Source organism: Petromyzon marinus, chromosome 85 (assembly GCF_048934315.1).
Source record: "Petromyzon marinus isolate PM22_M1 ecotype Great Lakes invasive population chromosome 85, UKy_Petmar_22M1.pri1.0, whole genome shotgun sequence".
NCBI lineage: Eukaryota > Metazoa > Chordata > Hyperoartia > Petromyzontiformes > Petromyzontidae > Petromyzon > Petromyzon marinus.
The window spans coordinates 6,279,377-6,297,684 of record NC_133750.1 but is presented as its reverse complement, the minus strand read 5'-3'; the positions used below and the strand labels follow the sequence as shown (position 1 = coordinate 6,297,684).

The following is an 18,308-nucleotide window of genomic DNA, read 5'->3' as shown; positions in this document are numbered from 1 at the left end:
GAGGAGAGAGACACGGGGAGAGGAGAGAGACACGGGGAGAGGAGAGAGACACGGGGAGAGACACGGGGAGAGACACGGGGAGAGAGACACGGGGGAGAGGGAGGAGACACGGGGAGAGAGACACGGGGGAGAGGGAGGAGACACGGGGAGAGAGACACGGGGAGAGGGAGCAGACACGGGGAGAGAGACACGGGGAGAGAGACACGGGGAGAGGGGGGAGACAGGAGGAGAGAGACACGGGGAGAGAGACACGGGGAGAGAGACACGGGGGGAGAGACACGGGGGGAGAGACACGGGGGGAGAGACTCGGGGGGAGAGACACGGGGGGAGAGACACGGGGAGAGACATGGGGAGAGACACGGGGAGAGACACGGGGGGAGAGACACAGGGGGAGAGACACGGGGAGAGACATGGGGAGAGACACGGGGGGAGAGACGCGGGGAGCGGGGGAGACACGGGAGGGGGAGGGGGGAGACACGGGGAGGACATGGGCTCGCATCCGCTGGTCCGTCACTATGTAGTCCAGCAGATGTTCTTGCTTGGACCCGGCATGCATCCATGATGTTGTGTGGATGCGCCGATGCCGGAACAGCGTGTTGGTAATTACAAGCCCATGGGCTGCACAAAAATCTAGCAGCCTCCTACCGTTGTTATTGAGCTGATCCGGCCCATGCCCTCCAATCACTCCAGACCAGGTGCCAGTATCATGACCAACTCGGGCATTGAAGTCACCCAGCAAGATGACTCTATCCCGAGGGGCCACTTTAGCCAGCACCTGTGACAGGAGGTCATAGAAGGCATCTGACTCATCGGCCTTGCCTGCATCCCTCCACGGATGTTCGTCTTCGGTGGGGGCATAAGTAACCACGACCACCATTCCTCGCCTCCGGTTGATGGGAAGGCAAGCCCAAAGTAGCCTGGGGCTTACAGCTTCCCACACCTCACCGCCACACTCCCACGCCCCCTTAATTCTTTTGTTCAAAAGAAGAGCCACACCCTGTTGTTTGGCAGTCTGCTGCCCCGAGTAGAGGACCGTCCACCCCTCATGGTGGCAGGAGCCAGAGCCGGTCAACCGGACCTCCTGAATGCCGCAGAGATCCAGGCGGTACCGGTCCAGCTCCCGACAGAGGAGTGGCAGCCTCTCCTCCGCAGTGAGCGTACGAACATTCCACGTGGCCACCCGTAGTGGCTTTTTGTTGTTTCTGGAGGAGCCCCGAGGGTAGAGATTCAATCTCCTGGCTCCGCCAATTGGGGTTTGGCCAGGAGACGTCATAGACGCCTGTCCCCCCGGGGCCTCCGGCAAAAGCTTATTAATGAGATATTTTAGACGTGGTATTGTGGTAATTAATTGAAGGCGGAGGGGTCACCAGCCCCTCGCACCCGTCCAGAGCCCCCGTTTGGATGCTGTGGTGGACACAGACGCCATGAGGGGAAGGGCCAATCTGAGATGGCCCTCTCCCCCATGAGTGAGTGAGTGGGTGTGTGAGTGGTGAGTGGATGGGTGAGTGAGTGAGTGAGTGGATGGGTGATGGGTGAGTAAATGGGTGAGTGAGTGGGTGGGTGGGTGAGTGAGTGGGTGGGTGAGTGAGTGGGTGGGTGAGTGAGTGGATGGGTGAGTGAGGGGTTGAGTGGGTGAGTGAGTGGTGAGTGAGGGGTTGAGTGAGTGGGTGAGTGAGTGGGTGAGTGAGGGGTTGAGTGAGTGGGTGAGTGGATGAATGGGTCATTGAGTTGTGAGTGGTTGGGTGAGTGAGTGGGTGGGCGGGTGAGTAAGTGGGTGAGTGAGTGAGTGAGTGACTGAGTGAGTGAATGAGTGGGTGGGCGGGTGAGTAAGTGGGTGAGTGGTGAGTGAGTGGGTGAGTGAGTAAGTGGGTGAGTGAGTAAGTGAGTGAGTGAGTAAGTGAGTGGGTGAGTGAGTGAGTAAGTGAGTGAGTGAGTAAGTGAGTGGGTGAGTGGGTGAGTGAGTGGGTGGGTGAGTGAGTGAGTGAGTGGGTGGGTGAGTGAGTAAGTGAGTGAGTGAGTGGTGAGTAAGTGAGTGAGTGGGTGAGTGAGTGAGTGAGTGGTGGGTGAGTGAGTAGTGTGGGGGGGGTGAGTGAGTGAGTGGGGTGGGGAGAGAGTAGCTTACCTACTTATCTACCTATCTATCTATCTATTAATCTACCTATCTATTTTATCTATCTATCTATATATCTATCTATCGTATCTACCTATCTATTATCTATCTACCACCACTACTCCCTCACCCCCCCCCCCCCACCTTCTTGCTTCCCCCTGAGTGAGTGAGTGGTTGAGTAAGTGAGTGGGTGAGTGAGTGAGTGGGTGAGTGAGTGAGTGAGTAAGTGAGTGGTGAGTGAGTAAGTAAGTGAGTGGGTGAGTGGGTGGGTGTGGAGTGAGTGAGTGGGTGAGTGAGTGAGTGGGTGAGTGAGTGAGTGTGTGTGAGTGAGTGAGTGAGTGTGTGGTGTGTGGGTGTGTGGTGAGTGAGTAGTGAGTGAGTGAGGAGTGTGTGGAGTAAGTGAGTGGTGAGTGAGTGAGTGTGGGTGTGTGTGAGTTGAGTGAGTAGTGTGGTGGTGAGTGTAGGGAGTGGGTGGAGTGGGTGGGTGTGGTGGTGAGTGGGTGAGGGAAGTGAGTAAGAGAGTGAGTGAGTGAAAGATGTTCCCTGTTCCGTGTTTTCGTGTTTTTTTTTTTGGTTTTGGTGCCATTGCAATCCGATTCAAGACCCGACGGGCTCACAGGGCTACACCAAAACCACAAAACCAAAACTGAAAGCTGCAGCCACCACTACGAGGCGGCTAGGCTAGGCTAGGCTGGGGGCGGGGGATTGATTTTTTTCTCCCGGACTGCCTCCCACAACCATCTCCCCTCCCCTCCCCCGCGCGTGCAGGAGCTGCGGGTGCCTGAGGAGGCCCCAAGCGGCTTCCCGCAGCGTCTCCGCTTGGAGGCTGCCGCCGCCACGGCCCTGAGCCTCTCCTGGCGCCCGCCCGTCCTGACGGAGCGAAACGGCGTGGTGCGGGCCTACTCCCTCGCCTACCGTCACATCGACGCGGCGCACGACACAACGCTGATCCTGGACGCCCCTCAGGGCCAGCCCCGGGCCGCCGCCGCCGCTCGGCCCGGCGCTCACGGCCAGGCCCGGGAGCAGGCCCGGGGTCAGGCCCAGGGTCAGGCTCGGGAGCAGGCCCGGGGTCCGGCTCAGGGTCAGGCTCAGGCCCGGGAGCAGGCCTGGGACCAGGGCCAGGCCCGGGGTCAGGCTCAGGCTGGGACCAGGGCCAGGCCCAGGGTCAGGTCAGGCTCAGGCCTGGGACCAGGCCCAGCTCAGGCCTGGGACCAGGCCCAGGCTCAGGCCTGGGACCAGGCCCAGGGTCGGACTCAGGCCCAGGGGTCAGGCTCAGGCCTGGGACCAGGCCCAGGCCCAGGCTCAGGGTCAGGCCCAGGCCCTGGGTCAGGCGTGGGACCAGGATGACCGAGAGGAGGTGGTGACCTTCACTGTGGAGGGCCTGACGCCCGAAACGACGTACAACTTCCGAGTGGCGGCGTTGACAAGCAAGGGCATGGGACCTTACAGCCCCAGCCTGCAGGGCAGAACACCAGCAGCTGGAGAGGGTGAGTGGGTGGGTGGGTGGGTGAGTGGGTGGGTGGATGAGTGGGGTGGGTGGGTGAGTGGGTGGGGGTGAGTGGGTGGGTGGGTGATTGGGTGGGTGGGTGAGTGAGTTTGTGGGTGGGTGAGTGGGTGAGTGGGTGGGTGGGTGAGTGGGTGGGTGGGTGGGTGAGTGGGTGGGTGAGAGGGTGGGTGAGAGGGTGGGTGAGTGGGTGGGTGGGTGGGTGAGTGGGTGGGTGAGTGGGTGGATGAGTGGGTGGGTGGGTGAGTGGGTGGGTGATTGGGTGGGTGGGTGAGTGAGTTTGTGGGTGGGTGAGTGAGTGGGTGGGTGGGTGGGTGAATGGGTGGGTGGGTGGGTGAGTGGGTGGGTGGGTGAGTGGGTGGGTGGGTGAGTGGGTGGGTGGGTGAGTGGGTGGGTGGGTGAGTGGGTGGGTGGGTGAGTGGGTGGGTGAGTGGGTGGGTGAGTGGGTGGGTGAGTGGGTGTGTGAGTGGGTGGGTGAGAGGGTGGGTGAGTGGGTGGGTGAGTGGGTGGGTGAGTGGGTGGGTGAGAGGGTGGGTGGGTGGGTGAGAGGGTAGGTGAGTGGGTGGGTGGGTGAGTGGGTGGGTGGGTGAGTGGGTGGGTGAGTGGGTGGGTGAGTGGGTGGGTGGATGAGAGGGTGGGTGAGTGGGTGGGTGGGTGAGTGGGTGGGTGGGTGAGTGGGTGGGTGGGTGGGTGAGTGGGTGGGTGGGTGGGTGAGTGGGTGGGTGGGTGGGTGAGTGGGTGAGTGAGTGGGTGGGTGAGTGGGTGAGTGAGTGGGTGGGTGAGTGGGTGAGTGAGTGGGTGGGTGAGTGGGTGGGTGGGTGGGTGAGTGAGTGGGTGAGTGAGTGGGTGGGTGAGTGGGTGGGTGAGTGGGTGAGTGAGTAGGTAGGTGAGTGGGTGGGTGAGTGGGTGGGTGAGTGGGTGGATGAGAGGGTGGGTGGGTGAGTGGGTGGGTGAGTGAGTGGGTGGGTGGGTGGGTGAGTGGGTGAGTGGGTGGGTGGGTGAGTGGGTGAGTGGGTGGGTGGGTGAGTGGGTGGGTGAGAGGGTGGGTGAGTGGGTGGGTGGGTGGGTGAGTGGGTGGGTGAGTGGGTGGATGAGTGGGTGGGTGGGTGAGTGGGTGGGTGATTGGGTGGGTGGGTGGGTGAGTGAGTTTGTGGGTGGGTGAGTGAGTGGGTGGGTGGGTGAGTGGGTGGGTGTGTGGGGTGAGTGGGTGGGTGGGTGAGTGGGTGGGTGGGTGAGTGGGTGGGTGGGTGAGTGGGTGGGTGAGTGGGTGGGTGAGTGGGTGGGTGAGTGGGTGTGTGAGTGGGTGGGTGAGTGGGTGGGTGGGTGAGTGGGTGGGTGGGTGGGTGAGTGGGTGGGTGGGTGGGTGAGTGGGGTGGGTGGGTGAGTGGGTGGGTGGGTGAGTGGGTGGGTGGGTGAGTGGGTGGGTGAGTGGGTGGGTGAGTGGGTGGGTGGATGAGAGGGTGGGTGAGTGGGTGGGTGGGTGAGTGGGTGGGTGGGTGAGTGGGTGGGTGGGTGGGTGGGTGAGTGGGTGGGTGGGTGGGTGAGTGGGTGGGTGGGTGGGTGAGTGGGTGGGTGGGTGGGTGAGTGGGTGGGTGGGTGGGTGAGTGGGTGGGTGGGTGGGTGAGTGGGTGAGTGAGTGGGTGGGTGAGTGGGTGAGTGAGTGGGTGGGTGAGTGGGTGAGTGAGTGGGTGGGTGAGTGGGTGGGTGGGTGGGTGAGTGAGTGGGTGAGTGAGTGGGTGGGTGAGTGGGTGGGTGAGTGGGTGAGTGAGTAGGTAGGTGAGTGGGTGGGTGAGTGGGTGGGTGAGTGGGTGGATGAGAGGGTGGGTGGGTGAGTGGGGTGGGTGAGTGGGTGGGTGGGTGGGTGAGTGGGTGGGTGAGTGGGTGAGTGGGTGGGTGGGTGAGTGGGTGAGTGGGTGGGTGGGTGAGTGGGTGGGTGGGTGGGTGGGTGAGTGGGTGGGTGGGTGGGTGAGTGGGTGGGTGAGTGGGTGGGTGGGTGGGTGAGTGGGTGGGTGGGTGAGTGGGTGGGTGGGTGAGTGGGTGGGTGGGTGAGTGGGTGGGTGAGTGGGTGGGTGGGTGAGTGGGTGGGTGGGTGGGTGAGTGGGTGGGTGAGTGAGTGGGTGGGTGGGTGAGTGGGTGGGTGTGTGGGTGTGTGGGTGGGTGAGTGGGTGAGTGAGTGGGTAGGTGGGTGAGAGGGTGGGTGAGTGGGTGGGTGAGTGGGTGGGTGGGTGGGTGGGTGAGTGGGTGGGTGGGTGGGTGAGTGGGTGGGTGGGTGAGTGGGTGGGTGGGTGAGTGGTGGGTGGGTGGGTGAGTGGGTGGGTGGGTGAGTGGGTGGGTGGGTGAGTGGGTGGGTGGGAGTGGGTGGGTGGGTGGATGAGTGGGTGGGTGAGTGGGTGGGTGAGTGGGTGGGTGAGTGGGTGGGTGGGTGGGTGAGTGGGTGGGTGGGTGGGTGGGTGAGTGGGTGGGTGGGTGGGTGAGTGGGTGGGTGGGTGAGTGGGTGGGTGGGTGGGTGAGTGAGTGAGTGGGTGGGTGGGTGGGTTGGTGGGTGAGTGGGTGGGGTGGGTGGGTGAGTGGGTGGGTGGGTGGGTGAGTGGGTGGGTGGGTGGGTGAGTGGGTGGGTGGGTGAGTGGGTGGGTGAGTGGGTGGGTGGAGTGAGTGGGTGGGTGGGTGAGAGGGTGGGTGAGTGGGTGGGTGGGTGGGTGAGTGGGTGGGTGGGTGAGTGGGTGGGTGAGTGGGTAGCTGGGTGAGTGGGTGGGTGGGTGGGTGAGTGGGTGGGTGGGCGGGTGAGTGGGTGAGTGGGTGGGTGGGTGAGTGGGTGGGTGGGTGGGTGAGTGGGTGGGTGAGTGGGTGAGTGAGTGGGTGAGTGGGTGGGTGGGTGGGTGAGTGGGTGGGTGAGTGGGTGGGTGGGTGAGTGAGTGGATGAGTGGGTGGGTGGGTGAGTGGGTGGGTGAGTGGGTGGGGTGAGTGGGTGGTGGGTGAGTGGAGTGGGTGGGTGGGTGGGTGAGTGGGTGGTGAGTGGGTGGGTGGGTGGGTGGGTGAGTGGGTGGGTGGGTGGGTGAGTGGGTGGGTGAGTGGTGGGTGAGTGGGTGAGTGGGTGGGTGAGTGGGTGAGTGAGTGGGTGGGTGAGTGGGTGGGTGAGTGGGTGGGTGAGTGGGTGGGTGAGTGGGTGGGTGAGTGGGTGGGTGGGTGGGTGAGTGGGTGGGTGAGTGGAGTGGTGAGTGGGTGGGTGGGTGAGTGGGTGAGTGGGTGGGTGGGTGGGTGAGTGGGTGAGTGAGTGGGTGAGTGGGTGAGTGGGTGGGTGGGTGAGTGGGTGGGTGAGTGGGTGGGTGAGTGGGTGGGTGAGTGGGTGGGTGGGTGGGTGAGTGGAGTGGGTGAGTGGGTGGGTGAGTGAGTGGGTGGGTGGGTGAGTGGGTGAGTGGGTGGGTGGGTGGGTGAGTGGGTGAGTATCGTGTGGTGGGTAGTGGGTGGGTGAGTGGGTGGGTGGGTGTCCTGTAACTGATTGACTCTCTCACTTTCCTTTGTCTCTCCCCCCCACTCCCCCCACACACCCTCTCCCCCCACACTCCCCCCACTCTCCCCCCACACTCCCCCCCCCCCACTCCCCCCCACACTCCCCCCACTCTCCCCCACACTCCCAGACTCTCCCACTCCCCCACTCACCCCCACCTCCCCCCCCACTCCCCACTCTCTCCCCACTCTCCCCACTCTCTCCCCACTCTCCCCCACACTCTCCCCACTCTCCCCCCACACTCCCCCCCACACTCCCCCCACTCTCCCCACTCTCTCCCCACTCTCTCCCCACTCTCCACCCACTCTCTACCCACTCTCTCCCCCACTCTCCCCACTCTCTCCCCACTCTCCCCACTCTCCACCCACTCTCCACCCACTCTCTACCCACTCTCTCCCCACTCTCCTCACTCTCCCCCCACTCTCCCCCCCCACTCTCCCCACTCTCTCCCCACTCTCTCCCCACTCTCCCCCCCACTCTCCCCCCCACTCTCCCCCCCACTCTCCCCACTCTCTCCCCACACTCCCCCCCACTCTCCCCCCACACTCCCCCCCACACTCCCCCACTCTCTCCCCACTCTCCCCACTCTCCCTTTTTTTCCGTGCTGACCTGGATGTCAAGTTTCACTCCTCTGAGGAGTGTACCCAGAATGCACTGCGTTACACACACACGGGCAAAGCTCCCCCAGGTAGCCTCTAGCTGGGCTGTAGGGGGCAAGTGCTGTTAGCAGCGAGTAGCATCCACTCACTCAGTCACCGACTCACTCACCCACTCAGTCACTCACTCACTCAGTCACCCACTCAGTCACTCACTCACTCACCCACTCACTCACTCACTCAGCCACTCACTCACTCACTCAGCCACTCACTCAGTCACCCACTCACTCACCCACTCACTCAGCCACTCACTCACTCACTCAGCCACTCACTCAGCCACTCACTCAGCCGCTCAGCCACTCAGCCACTCACTCACTCAGCCACTCACTCAGCCACTCACTCAGCCACTCACTCAGCCACTCACTCACTCAGCCACTCACTCACACAGCCACTCACTCAGCCACTCACTCAGCCACTCACTCACTCAGTCACTCACTCAGCCACTCAGCCACTCACTCACTCACTCAGTCACCCACTCACTCAGCCACTCACTCAGCCACTCACTCACTCAGCCACTCACTCACACAGCCACTCACTCAGCCACTCACTCAGCCACTCACTCAGTCACTCACTCACTCACTCAGCCACTCACTCACTCACTCAGCCACTCACTCACTCAGCCACTCACTCAGCCACTCACTCAGCCACTCACTCAGCCACTCACTCAGTCACTCACTCACTCAGCCACTCACTCAGTCACCGACTCACTCACCCACTCAGTCACTCACTCACTCACTCAGCCACTCACTCACTCAGCCACTCACTCACTCAGCCACTCACTCAGCCACTCACTCACTCAGCCACTCACTCACACAGCCACTCACTCAGCCACTCACTCAGCCACTCACTCACTCAGCCACTCACTCACACAGCCACTCACTCAGCCACTCACTCAGCCCACTCACTCAGCCACTCAGTCACTCAGCCACTCACTCAGCCACTCACTCACACAGCCACTCACTCACTCAGCCACTCACTCAGCCCACTCACTCAGCCACTCAGTCACTCAGCCACTCACTCACTCAGCCACTCACTCACTCAGGCACTCATTCAGCCACTCACTCAGCCACTCACTCACTCAGCCACTCACTCAGCCACTCACTCACTCAGCCACTCACTCAGCCACTCACTCACTCAGCCACTCACTCACTTGCCCACTCACTCACTCACCCACTCACTCACTCAGCCACTCACTCAGCCACCCACTCAGTCACTCACTCACTCAGCCACCCACTCACTCAGCCACTCACTCACTCAGCTACTCACTCAGCCACTCACTCACTCAGCCACTCACTCACTCACTCAGCCACTCACTCAGCCACTCACTCACTCACTCAGCCACTCACTCAGCCGCTCAGCCACTCAGCCACTCACTCACTCAGCCACTCACTCAGCCACTCACTCAGCCACTCACTCAGCCACTCACTCAGCCAGCCACTCACTCAGCCACTCACTCAGCCACTCACTCAGCCACTCACTCAGCCACTCACTCACTCAGCCACTCACTCAGCCACTCACTCACTCAGCCACTCACTCAGCCACTCACTCACTCAGCCACTCACTCAGCCACTCACTCAGTCACTCACTCAGCGACTCACTCACTCACCCACTCACTCAGCCACTCACTCAGCCACCCACTCAGTCACTCACTCAGCCACCCACTCACTCAGCCACTCACTCACTCAGCCACTCACTCACTCAGCTACTCACTCAGCCACTCACTCAGTCACTCACTCACTCAGCCACTCACTCACTCAGCCACTCACTCAGCCACTCACTCACTCAGCCACTCACTCAGCCACTCACTCACACTCAGCCACTCACTCAGCCAGCCACTCACTCAGCCACTCACTCACTCAGCCACTCACTCAGCCACTCACTCACTCAGCCACTCACTCAGCCAGCCACTCACTCAGCCACTCACTCACTCAGCCACTCACTCACTCAGCCACTCACTCAGCCACTCACTCACTCAGCCACTCACTCAGCCACTCACTCAGCCACTCACTCAGCCACTCACTCAGCCACTCACTCAGCCAGCCACTCACTCAGCCACTCACTCAGCCACTCACTCAGCCACTCACTCAGCCACTCACTCACTCAGCCACTCACTCAGCCACTCACTCACTCAGCCACTCACTCAGCCACTCACTCACTCAGCCACTCACTCAGCCACTCACTCAGTCACTCACTCAGCGACTCACTCACTCACCCACTCACTCAGCCACTCACTCAGCCACCCACTCAGTCACTCACTCAGCCACCCACTCACTCAGCCACTCACTCACTCAGCCACTCACTCACTCAGCTACTCACTCAGCCACTCACTCAGTCACTCACTCACTCAGCCACTCACTCATTCAGCCACTCACTCAGCCACTCACTCACTCAGCCACTCACTCAGCCACTCACTCACTCAGCCACTCACTCAGCCAGCCACTCACTCAGCCACTCACTCAGTCATTCACTCATCCACTCACTCACTCAGCCACTCACTCACTCAGCCACTCACTCAGCCACTCACTCAGCCACTCACTCACTCAGCCACTCACTCAGCCACTCACTCAGCCACTCACTCATCCACTCACTCAGTCACTCACTCAGCCACTCACTCAGCCACTCATTCAGTCACTCACTCAACCACTCACTCACCCACTCACTCAGCCACTCACTCAGCCACTCACTCACCCACCCACTCACCCACTCACTCACCCACTCACTCACCCACTCACTCACCCACTCACTCAGCCACCCACTCACTCACCCGCCCACTCACTCACCCGCCCACTCACTCACCCACTCACTCACTCACCCACTCACTCATCCACTCACCCACCCACTCACTCACTCACTCACCCACTCACTCACCCACCCACTCACTCACCCACCCACTCACTCACCCACCCACTCACTCACCCGCCCACTCACTCACCCACTCACTCACTCACTCACCCACTCACTCACCCACTCACCCGCCCACTCACTCACCCACTCACTCACTCACTCACCCACTCACCCACCCACTCACTCACCCACTCACTCACTCACCCACCCACTCACCCACCCACTCACCCACCCACTCACTCACCCACCCACTCACCCACCCACTCACTCAGCCACCACCACCACTGTATTTGAGGCTGAGTGTACCTAGGGGAGGCCTAGCTGGGCGCTACTCGCTGACAGTGTGTCAGAGGCTACATGGGGGACCTTTGTCATGATGATGATGCTGATGATGATGCTGATGGTGATGCTGATGGTGATGCTGATGGTGATGCTGATGGTGATGTTGATGGTGATGTTGATGTTCATGATGATCATGTTGTTCGTACTGCTGCTGATGATGATGTTGATGTTGTTGATGTTGTTCATACTGCTGCTGATGATGCTGATGGTGATGTTGATGTTCATGATGATCATGTTGTTCATACTGCTGCTGATGATGATGATGATGATGCTGATGGTGATGTTGTTGATGTTGAGAGTGATGTTGTTGATGTTGTTGTTGATGATGTTGTTGATGATGTTGTTGATGATGTTGATGTTCATACTGCTGATGATGATGTTGATGATGTTGATGTTCATACTGCTGATGATGATGTTGATGTTGTTCATACTGCTGATGATGATGTTGATGATGTTGATGTTGTTCATACTGCTGATGATGATGTTGTTCATACTGCTGATGATGATGTTGATGATATTGATGTTGTTCATACTGCTGATGATGATGTTGATGTTGTTCATACTGCTGATGATGATGTTGATGTTCTTCATACTGCTGATGATGATGTTGATGATGTTGATGTTGTTGATGATGTTGTTCATACTGCTGATGATGATGTTGATGATGTTGATGTTGTTCATACTGCTGATGATGATGTTGTTCATACTGCTGATGATGATGTTGATGATATTGATGTTGTTCATACTGCTGATGATGATGTTGATGTTGTTCATACTGCTGATGATAATGTTGATGATGTTGATGTTGTTCATACTGCTGATGATGATGTTGATGATGTCGATGTTGTTCATTCTGCTGATGATGATGTTGATTTTCTTGATGTTGTTCATACTGCTGATGATGATGTTGCTGATGATGTTGTTCATACTGCTGATGATGTTGTTGATAATGATGTTGATGATTATGCTTATGATGATGATGTTGATGTTGTTCATACTGCTGATGATGTTGTTGATGATGATGTTGATGATGTTGTTGATGTTGATGATGATGTTGATGATGTTGCCAATGATGTTGATGATGCTGATGATGATTGTGGTGGTGGTTGTGGCGGTGGTTGTGGTGATGGTTGTGGTGATGATTGTAGTGATTGTTGTGGCGATGGTTGTGGTGATGGTTGTGGTGATTGTGGTGGCGATGATTGTGGTGATGGTTGTAGTGATGGTTGTGGTAGTTGAGGAAAGGCTGGGCAAGATATCTTGTGATGTCCATCACCGAATGGAGATTACAGCCTCACTACCCACTCTCTCTCTCTCCTCCCACTCACCCCCCACTCACCCACCCACTCACCCACCCACTCACCCCCCACTCACCCACCCACTCACCCACCCACTCACCCACCCACTCAACCCCCCCACTCACCCACCCACTCACCCCCCACTCACCCACCTACTCACCCACCCACTCACCCCCCCAGGAGTGGTGAGCGGGGTGAGGGTGAAAGTGGTGACTCAGTGGAGTGTGAGGCTCACCTGGTCACTGTTACCCACAACACCACCCACTCTGCAGGTGACTCACTCACTCCACCCACCCACTCACCCACCCACTCACCCCACTCACCCACCCACTCACCCACTCACTCACCCACTCACTCACCCACCCACTCACTCACCCACCCACTCACTCCCTCACTCACTCACCCACTCACTCACCCACTCACTCACTCACCCACCCACTCACCCACTCACTCACCCACTCACTCACTCACCCACTCACTCACTCACCCACTCACCCACTCACTCACTCACCCACTCACTCACTCACCCACTCACTCACTCACTCACCCACTCACTCACTCACCCACCCACTCACTCACCCACTCACTCACCCACTCACTCACCCACTCACCCACTCACTCACTCACCCACTCACCCACCCACTCACTCACCCACCCACTCACTCACTCACTCACCCACTCACTCACCCACCCACTCACTCACCCACCCACTCACTCCCTCACTCACTCACCCACTCACTCACCCACTCACTCACTCACCCACCCACTCACCCACTCACTCACCCACTCACTCACTCACCCACTCACTCACTCACCCACTCACCCACTCACTCACTCACCCACTCACTCACTCACCCACTCACTCACCCACTCACTCACTCACCCACTCACTCACCCACTCACTCACTCACTCACCCACTCACTCACCCACTCACTCACCCACATCACCACTCACTCACTCACCCACTCACTCACCCACTCACTCACTCACTCACCCACTCCCCCACCCACTCACCCACCCACCCACCTCCCCACTCACCCCCCCACTCACCCCCCCACTCACCCCCCCACTCCCCCACCCACCCACCCACCCACCCACCCACCCCGCCCACAGATCTGGTGTAGTGATGGTCGCTCCGTCACTGTGCCTTCGTCTCTCCGCTGGGCGCTGTTCCGAGGCCTGAGCGGTGGCTCCCTCTACTCCTTCTCCCTGGCTCCTCCACCCTCCTCCTCCTCCTTCTCGCCGCTGATGCCGCCCTACCTCGAGGTCCGGACTCCTCGCGATGGCCTCCTGTCTGGGAGGCCGAGGGCCCTCGGCGGCGGCCGCGGAGATGTGACGGGGGTCGTGCGGTTGATGCTGCCCTCCGTGAACGCTCACGGCAGCAGGTGAGGGCGGGGGCGGGTGGTGGGTGGTGTCTCTGTCTTCTCTCACCGTGTCTCTGTCTCACCGTGTCTCTGTCTCTCTCACCGTGTCTCTGTCTCTCTCACCGTGTCTCTGTCTCACTCACCGTGTCTCTGTCTCTCTCCGTGTCTCACTCACCCCGTGTCTCTGTCTCACTCACCGTGTCTCTGTCTCTCTCACCGTGTCTCTCTCTCACCGTGTCTCTGTCTCACTCACCCCGTGTCTCTGTCTCACTCACCGTGTCTCTGTCTCTCTCACCGTGTCTCTGTCTCTCTCACCGTGTCTCTGTCTCACTCACCCCGTGTCTCTGTCTCACTCACCCCGTGTCTCTGTCTCACTCACCCCGTGTCTCTGTCTCACTCACCCCGTGTCTCTGTCTCTCTCCGTGTCTCACTCACCCCGTGTCTCTGTCTCACTCACCGTGTCTCTGTCTCTCTCCGTGTCTCTCTCTCACCGTGTCTCTGTCTCACTCACCGTGTGTCTCTGTCTCACCGTGTCTCTGTCTCTCTCTCACTGTGTCTCACTCACCGTGTCTCTGTCTCTCTCCGTGTCTCTGTCTCACTCACCCCGTGTCTCTGTCTCACTCACCCCGTGTCTCTGTCTCACTCACCCCGTGTCTCTGTCTCTCTCCGTGTCTCACTCACCCCGTGTCTCTGTCTCTCTCACCCCGTGTCTCTGTCTCACCGTGTCTCTGTCTCACTCACCGTGTCTCTGTCTCACTCACCCCGTGTCTCTGTCTCTCTCACCGTGTCTCTGTCTCACTCACCCCGTGTCTCTGTCTCACTCACCCCGTGTCTCTGTCTCACTCACCCCGTGTCTCTGTCTCACTCACCCCGTGTCTCTGTCTCACTCACCCCGTGTCTCTGTCTCTCTCCGTGTCTCACTCACCCCGTGTCTCTGTCTCACTCACCGTGTCTCTGTCTCTCTCCGTGTCTCTCTCTCACCGTGTCTCTGTCTCACTCACCGTGTGTCTCTGTCTCACCGTGTCTCTGTCTCTCTCTCACTGTGTCTCACTCACCGTGTCTCTGTCTCTCTCCGTGTCTCTGTCTCACTCACCCCGTGTCTCTGTCTCACTCACCCCGTGTCTCTGTCTCACTCACCCCGTGTCTCTGTCTCTCTCCGTGTCTCACTCACCCCGTGTCTCTGTCTCTCTCACCCCGTGTCTCTGTCTCACTCACCGTGTCTCTGTCTCACTCACCCCGTGTCTCTGTCTCACTCACCCCGTGTCTCTGTCTCACTCACCCCGTGTCTCTGTCTCTCTCCGTGTCTCACTCACCCCGTGTCTCTGTCTCACTCACCCCGTGTCTCTGTCTCACTCACCGTGTCTCTGTCTCACTCACCCCGTGTCTCTGTCTCACTCACCCCGTGTCTCTGTCTCACTCACCGTGTCTCTGTCTCACTCACCCCGTGTCTCTGTCTCTCTCACCCCGTGTCTCTGTCTCACTCACCCCGTGTCTCTGTCTCTCTCACCCCGTGTCTCTGTCTCTCTCACCCCGTGTCTCTGTCTCTCTCACCGTGTGTCTCTGTCTCACTCACCCCGTGTCTCTGTCTCTCTCACCCCGTGTCTCTGTCTCACTCACCCCGTGTCTCTGTCTCTCTCACCCCGTGTCTCTGTCTCACTCACCCCGTGTCTCTGTCTCTCTCACCCCGTGTCTCTGTCTCTCTCTCACCGTGTCTCTGTCTCACTCACCCCGTGTCTCTGTCTCACCGTGTCTCTGTCTCACTCACCCCGTGTCTCTGTCTCTCTCCGTGTCTCACTCACCCCGTGTCTCTGTCTCACTCACCCCGTGTCTCTGTCTCACCGTGTCTCTGTCTCACTCACCCCCGTGTCTCTGTCTCACTCACCGTGTCTCACTCACCCCCGTGTCTCTGTCTCACTCACCGTGTCTCTGTCTCACTCACCGTGTCTCTGTCTCACTCACCGTGTCTCACTCACCCCGTGTCTCTGTCTCACTCACCGTGTCTCACTCACCGTGTCTCTCTCACCGTGTGTCTCTGTCTCACTCACCCCGTGTCTCTGTCTCACTCACCGTGTCTCACTCACCGTGTCTCACTCACCCCGTGTCTCTGTCTCACTCACCCCGTGTCTCTGTCTCACTCACCCCGTGTCTCTGTCTCACTCACCGTGTCTCACTCACCGTGTCTCACTCACCCCGTGTCTCTGTCTCACTCACCCCGTGTCTCTGTCTCACTCACCCCGTGTCTCTGTCTCACTCACCCCGTGTCTCTGTCTCACTCACCGTGTCTCACTCACCCCGTGTCTCTGTCTCACTCACCGTGTGTCTCTGTCTCACTCACCCCGTGTCTCTGTCTCACTCACCCCCGTGTCTCTGTCTCACTCACCCCGTGTCTCTGTCTCACTCACCCCGTGTCTCTGTCTCACTCACCGTGTCTCACTCACCCCGTGTCTCTGTCTCACTCACCGTGTCTCACTCACCGTGTCTCTCTCACCGTGTGTCTCTGTCTCACTCACCGTGTCTCACTCACCGTGTCTCTGTCTCACTCACCCCGTGTCTCTGTCTCACTCACCCCGTGTCTCACTCACCGTGTCTCACTCACCGTGTCTCTCTCACCGTGTGTCTCTGTCTCACTCACCGTGTCTCTGTCTCTCTCCGTGTCTCACTCACCCCGTGTCTCTGTCTCACTCACCCCCGTGTCTCTGTCTCACTCACCCCGTGTCTCTGTCTCTCTCCGTGTCTCACTCACCCCGTGTCTCTGTCTCACCGTGTCTCTGTCTCACTCACCCCGTGTCTCTGTCTCACTCACCCCGTGTCTCTGTCTCACCGTGTCTCTGTCTCACTCACTCACCCCGTGTCTCTGTCTCACTCACCGTGTGTCTCTGTCTCACTCACCCCGTGTCTCTGTCTCACTCACCCCGTGTCTCTGTCTCACTCACCCCGTGTCTCTGTCTCACTCACCGTGTCTCTGTCTCACTCACCGTGTCTCACTCACCCCGTGTCTCTGTCTCACTCACCGTGTCTCACTCACCGTGTCTCTCTCACCGTGTGTCTCTGTCTCACTCACCCCGTGTCTCTGTCTCACTCACCGTGTCTCACTCACCCCGTGTCTCTGTCTCACTCACCCCGTGTCTCTGTCTCACTCACCCCCGTGTCTCTGTCTCACTCACCCCGTGTCTCTGTCTCACTCACCCCGTGTCTCTGTCTCACTCACCCCGTGTCTCTGTCTCACTCATCCCGTGTCTCTGTCTCACCGTGTCTCTGTCACTCTCACCCCGTGTCTCTGTCTCTCTCACCCCGTGTCTCTGTCTCTCTCACCCCGTGTCTCTGTCTCACTCACCCCGTGTCTCTGTCTCACTCACCCCGTGTCTCTGTCTCACTCACCCCGTGTCTCTGTCTCACTCACCCCGTGTCTCTGTCTCACTCACCCCGTGTCTCTGTCTCACTCACCCCGTGTCTCTGTCTCACTCACCCCGTGTCTCTGTCTCACTCATCCCGTGTCTCTGTCTCACCGTGTCTCTGTCACTCTCACCCCGTGTCTCTGTCTCTCTCACCCCGTGTCTCTGTCTCTCTCACCCCGTGTCTCTGTCTCTCTCACCGTGTGTCTCTCTCACCGTGTCTCTGTCTCTCTCTCACCGTGTGTCTCTCTCACCGTGTCTCTGTCTCACTCACACCGTGTCTCTGTCTCTCTCACCCCGTGTCTCTGTCTCACTCACCCCGTGTCTCTGTCTCACTCACCCCGTGTCTCTGTCTCACTCATCCCGTGTCTCTGTCTCACCGTGTCTCTGTCACTCTCACCCCGTGTCTCTGTCTCTCTCACCGTGTCTCTGTCTCTCACCCCGTGTCTCTGTCTCTCTCTCACCGTGTCTCTGTCTCACTCACCGTGTCTCTCTCACCGTGTCTCTCTCTCTCTCCCGTGTCTCCCCGTGTCTCCCCGTGTCTCTGCCCCTGTGTCTCCCGTGTCTCTCTCTCTCACCGTGTCTCTCTCCCCGTGTCTCTCTCACCGTGTCTCTCTCTCACCGTGTCTCTCTCCCCGTGTCTCTCTCTCTCACCGTGTCTCTCTCCCCGTGTCTCTCTCACCGTGTCTCTCTCCCCGTGTCTCTCTCTCTCTCACCGTGTCTCTCTCCCCGTGTCTCTCTCACCGTGTCTCTCTCCCCGTGTCTCTCTCTCTCACCGTGTCTCTCTCCCCGTGTCTCTCTCACCGTGTCTCTCTCACCGTGTCTCTCTCTCACCGTGTCTCTCTCTCTCCCTGTGTCTCTCTCTCCCCGTGTCTCTCTCTCACCGTGTCTCTCTCTCTCTCACCGTGTCTCTCTCACCCCGTATCTCTCTCCCGTGTCTCTCTCTCACCGTGTCTCTCTCCCCGTGTCTCTCTCACCGTGTCTCTGTCCCCGTGTCTCTGTCCCCGTGTCTCCCCGTGTCTCTCTCCCCGTGTCTCCCCGTGTCTCCCGGTGTGTCCCCGTGTCTCAGCGTGTCTCACCGTGTCTCTGCCCTTGTGTCTCCCCGTGTCTCCGCGTGTCTCACGGTGTCTCTGTCCCCGTGTCTCTCTCCCCGTGTCTCCCCGTGTCTCCCTGTGTCTCTCTCCCCGTGTCTCTCTCCCCGTGTCTCTCTCCCCGTGTCTCCCTGTGTCTCTCTCACGGTGTCTCTCTCCCCGTGTCTCTCTCCCCTTGTCTCCCCGTGTCTCCCTGTGTCT

General features: G+C 59.4%; 1 protein-coding gene across 1 annotated transcript in view; it reads left to right on the top strand.

The window, feature by feature from the left end:
- The window catches only part of LOC116938443 (receptor-type tyrosine-protein phosphatase delta-like), a 137,050-nt gene that overhangs the window by 56,516 nt on the left and 62,226 nt on the right, over positions 1–18,308 (top strand). Inside the window, 4 exon segments of the mRNA XM_076057929.1 lie at positions 2,879–3,454; positions 3,456–3,597; positions 12,440–12,531; positions 13,374–13,645. Coding sequence (XP_075914044.1) covers positions 2,879–3,454; positions 3,456–3,597; positions 12,440–12,531; positions 13,374–13,645 — 1,082 coding nt within the window.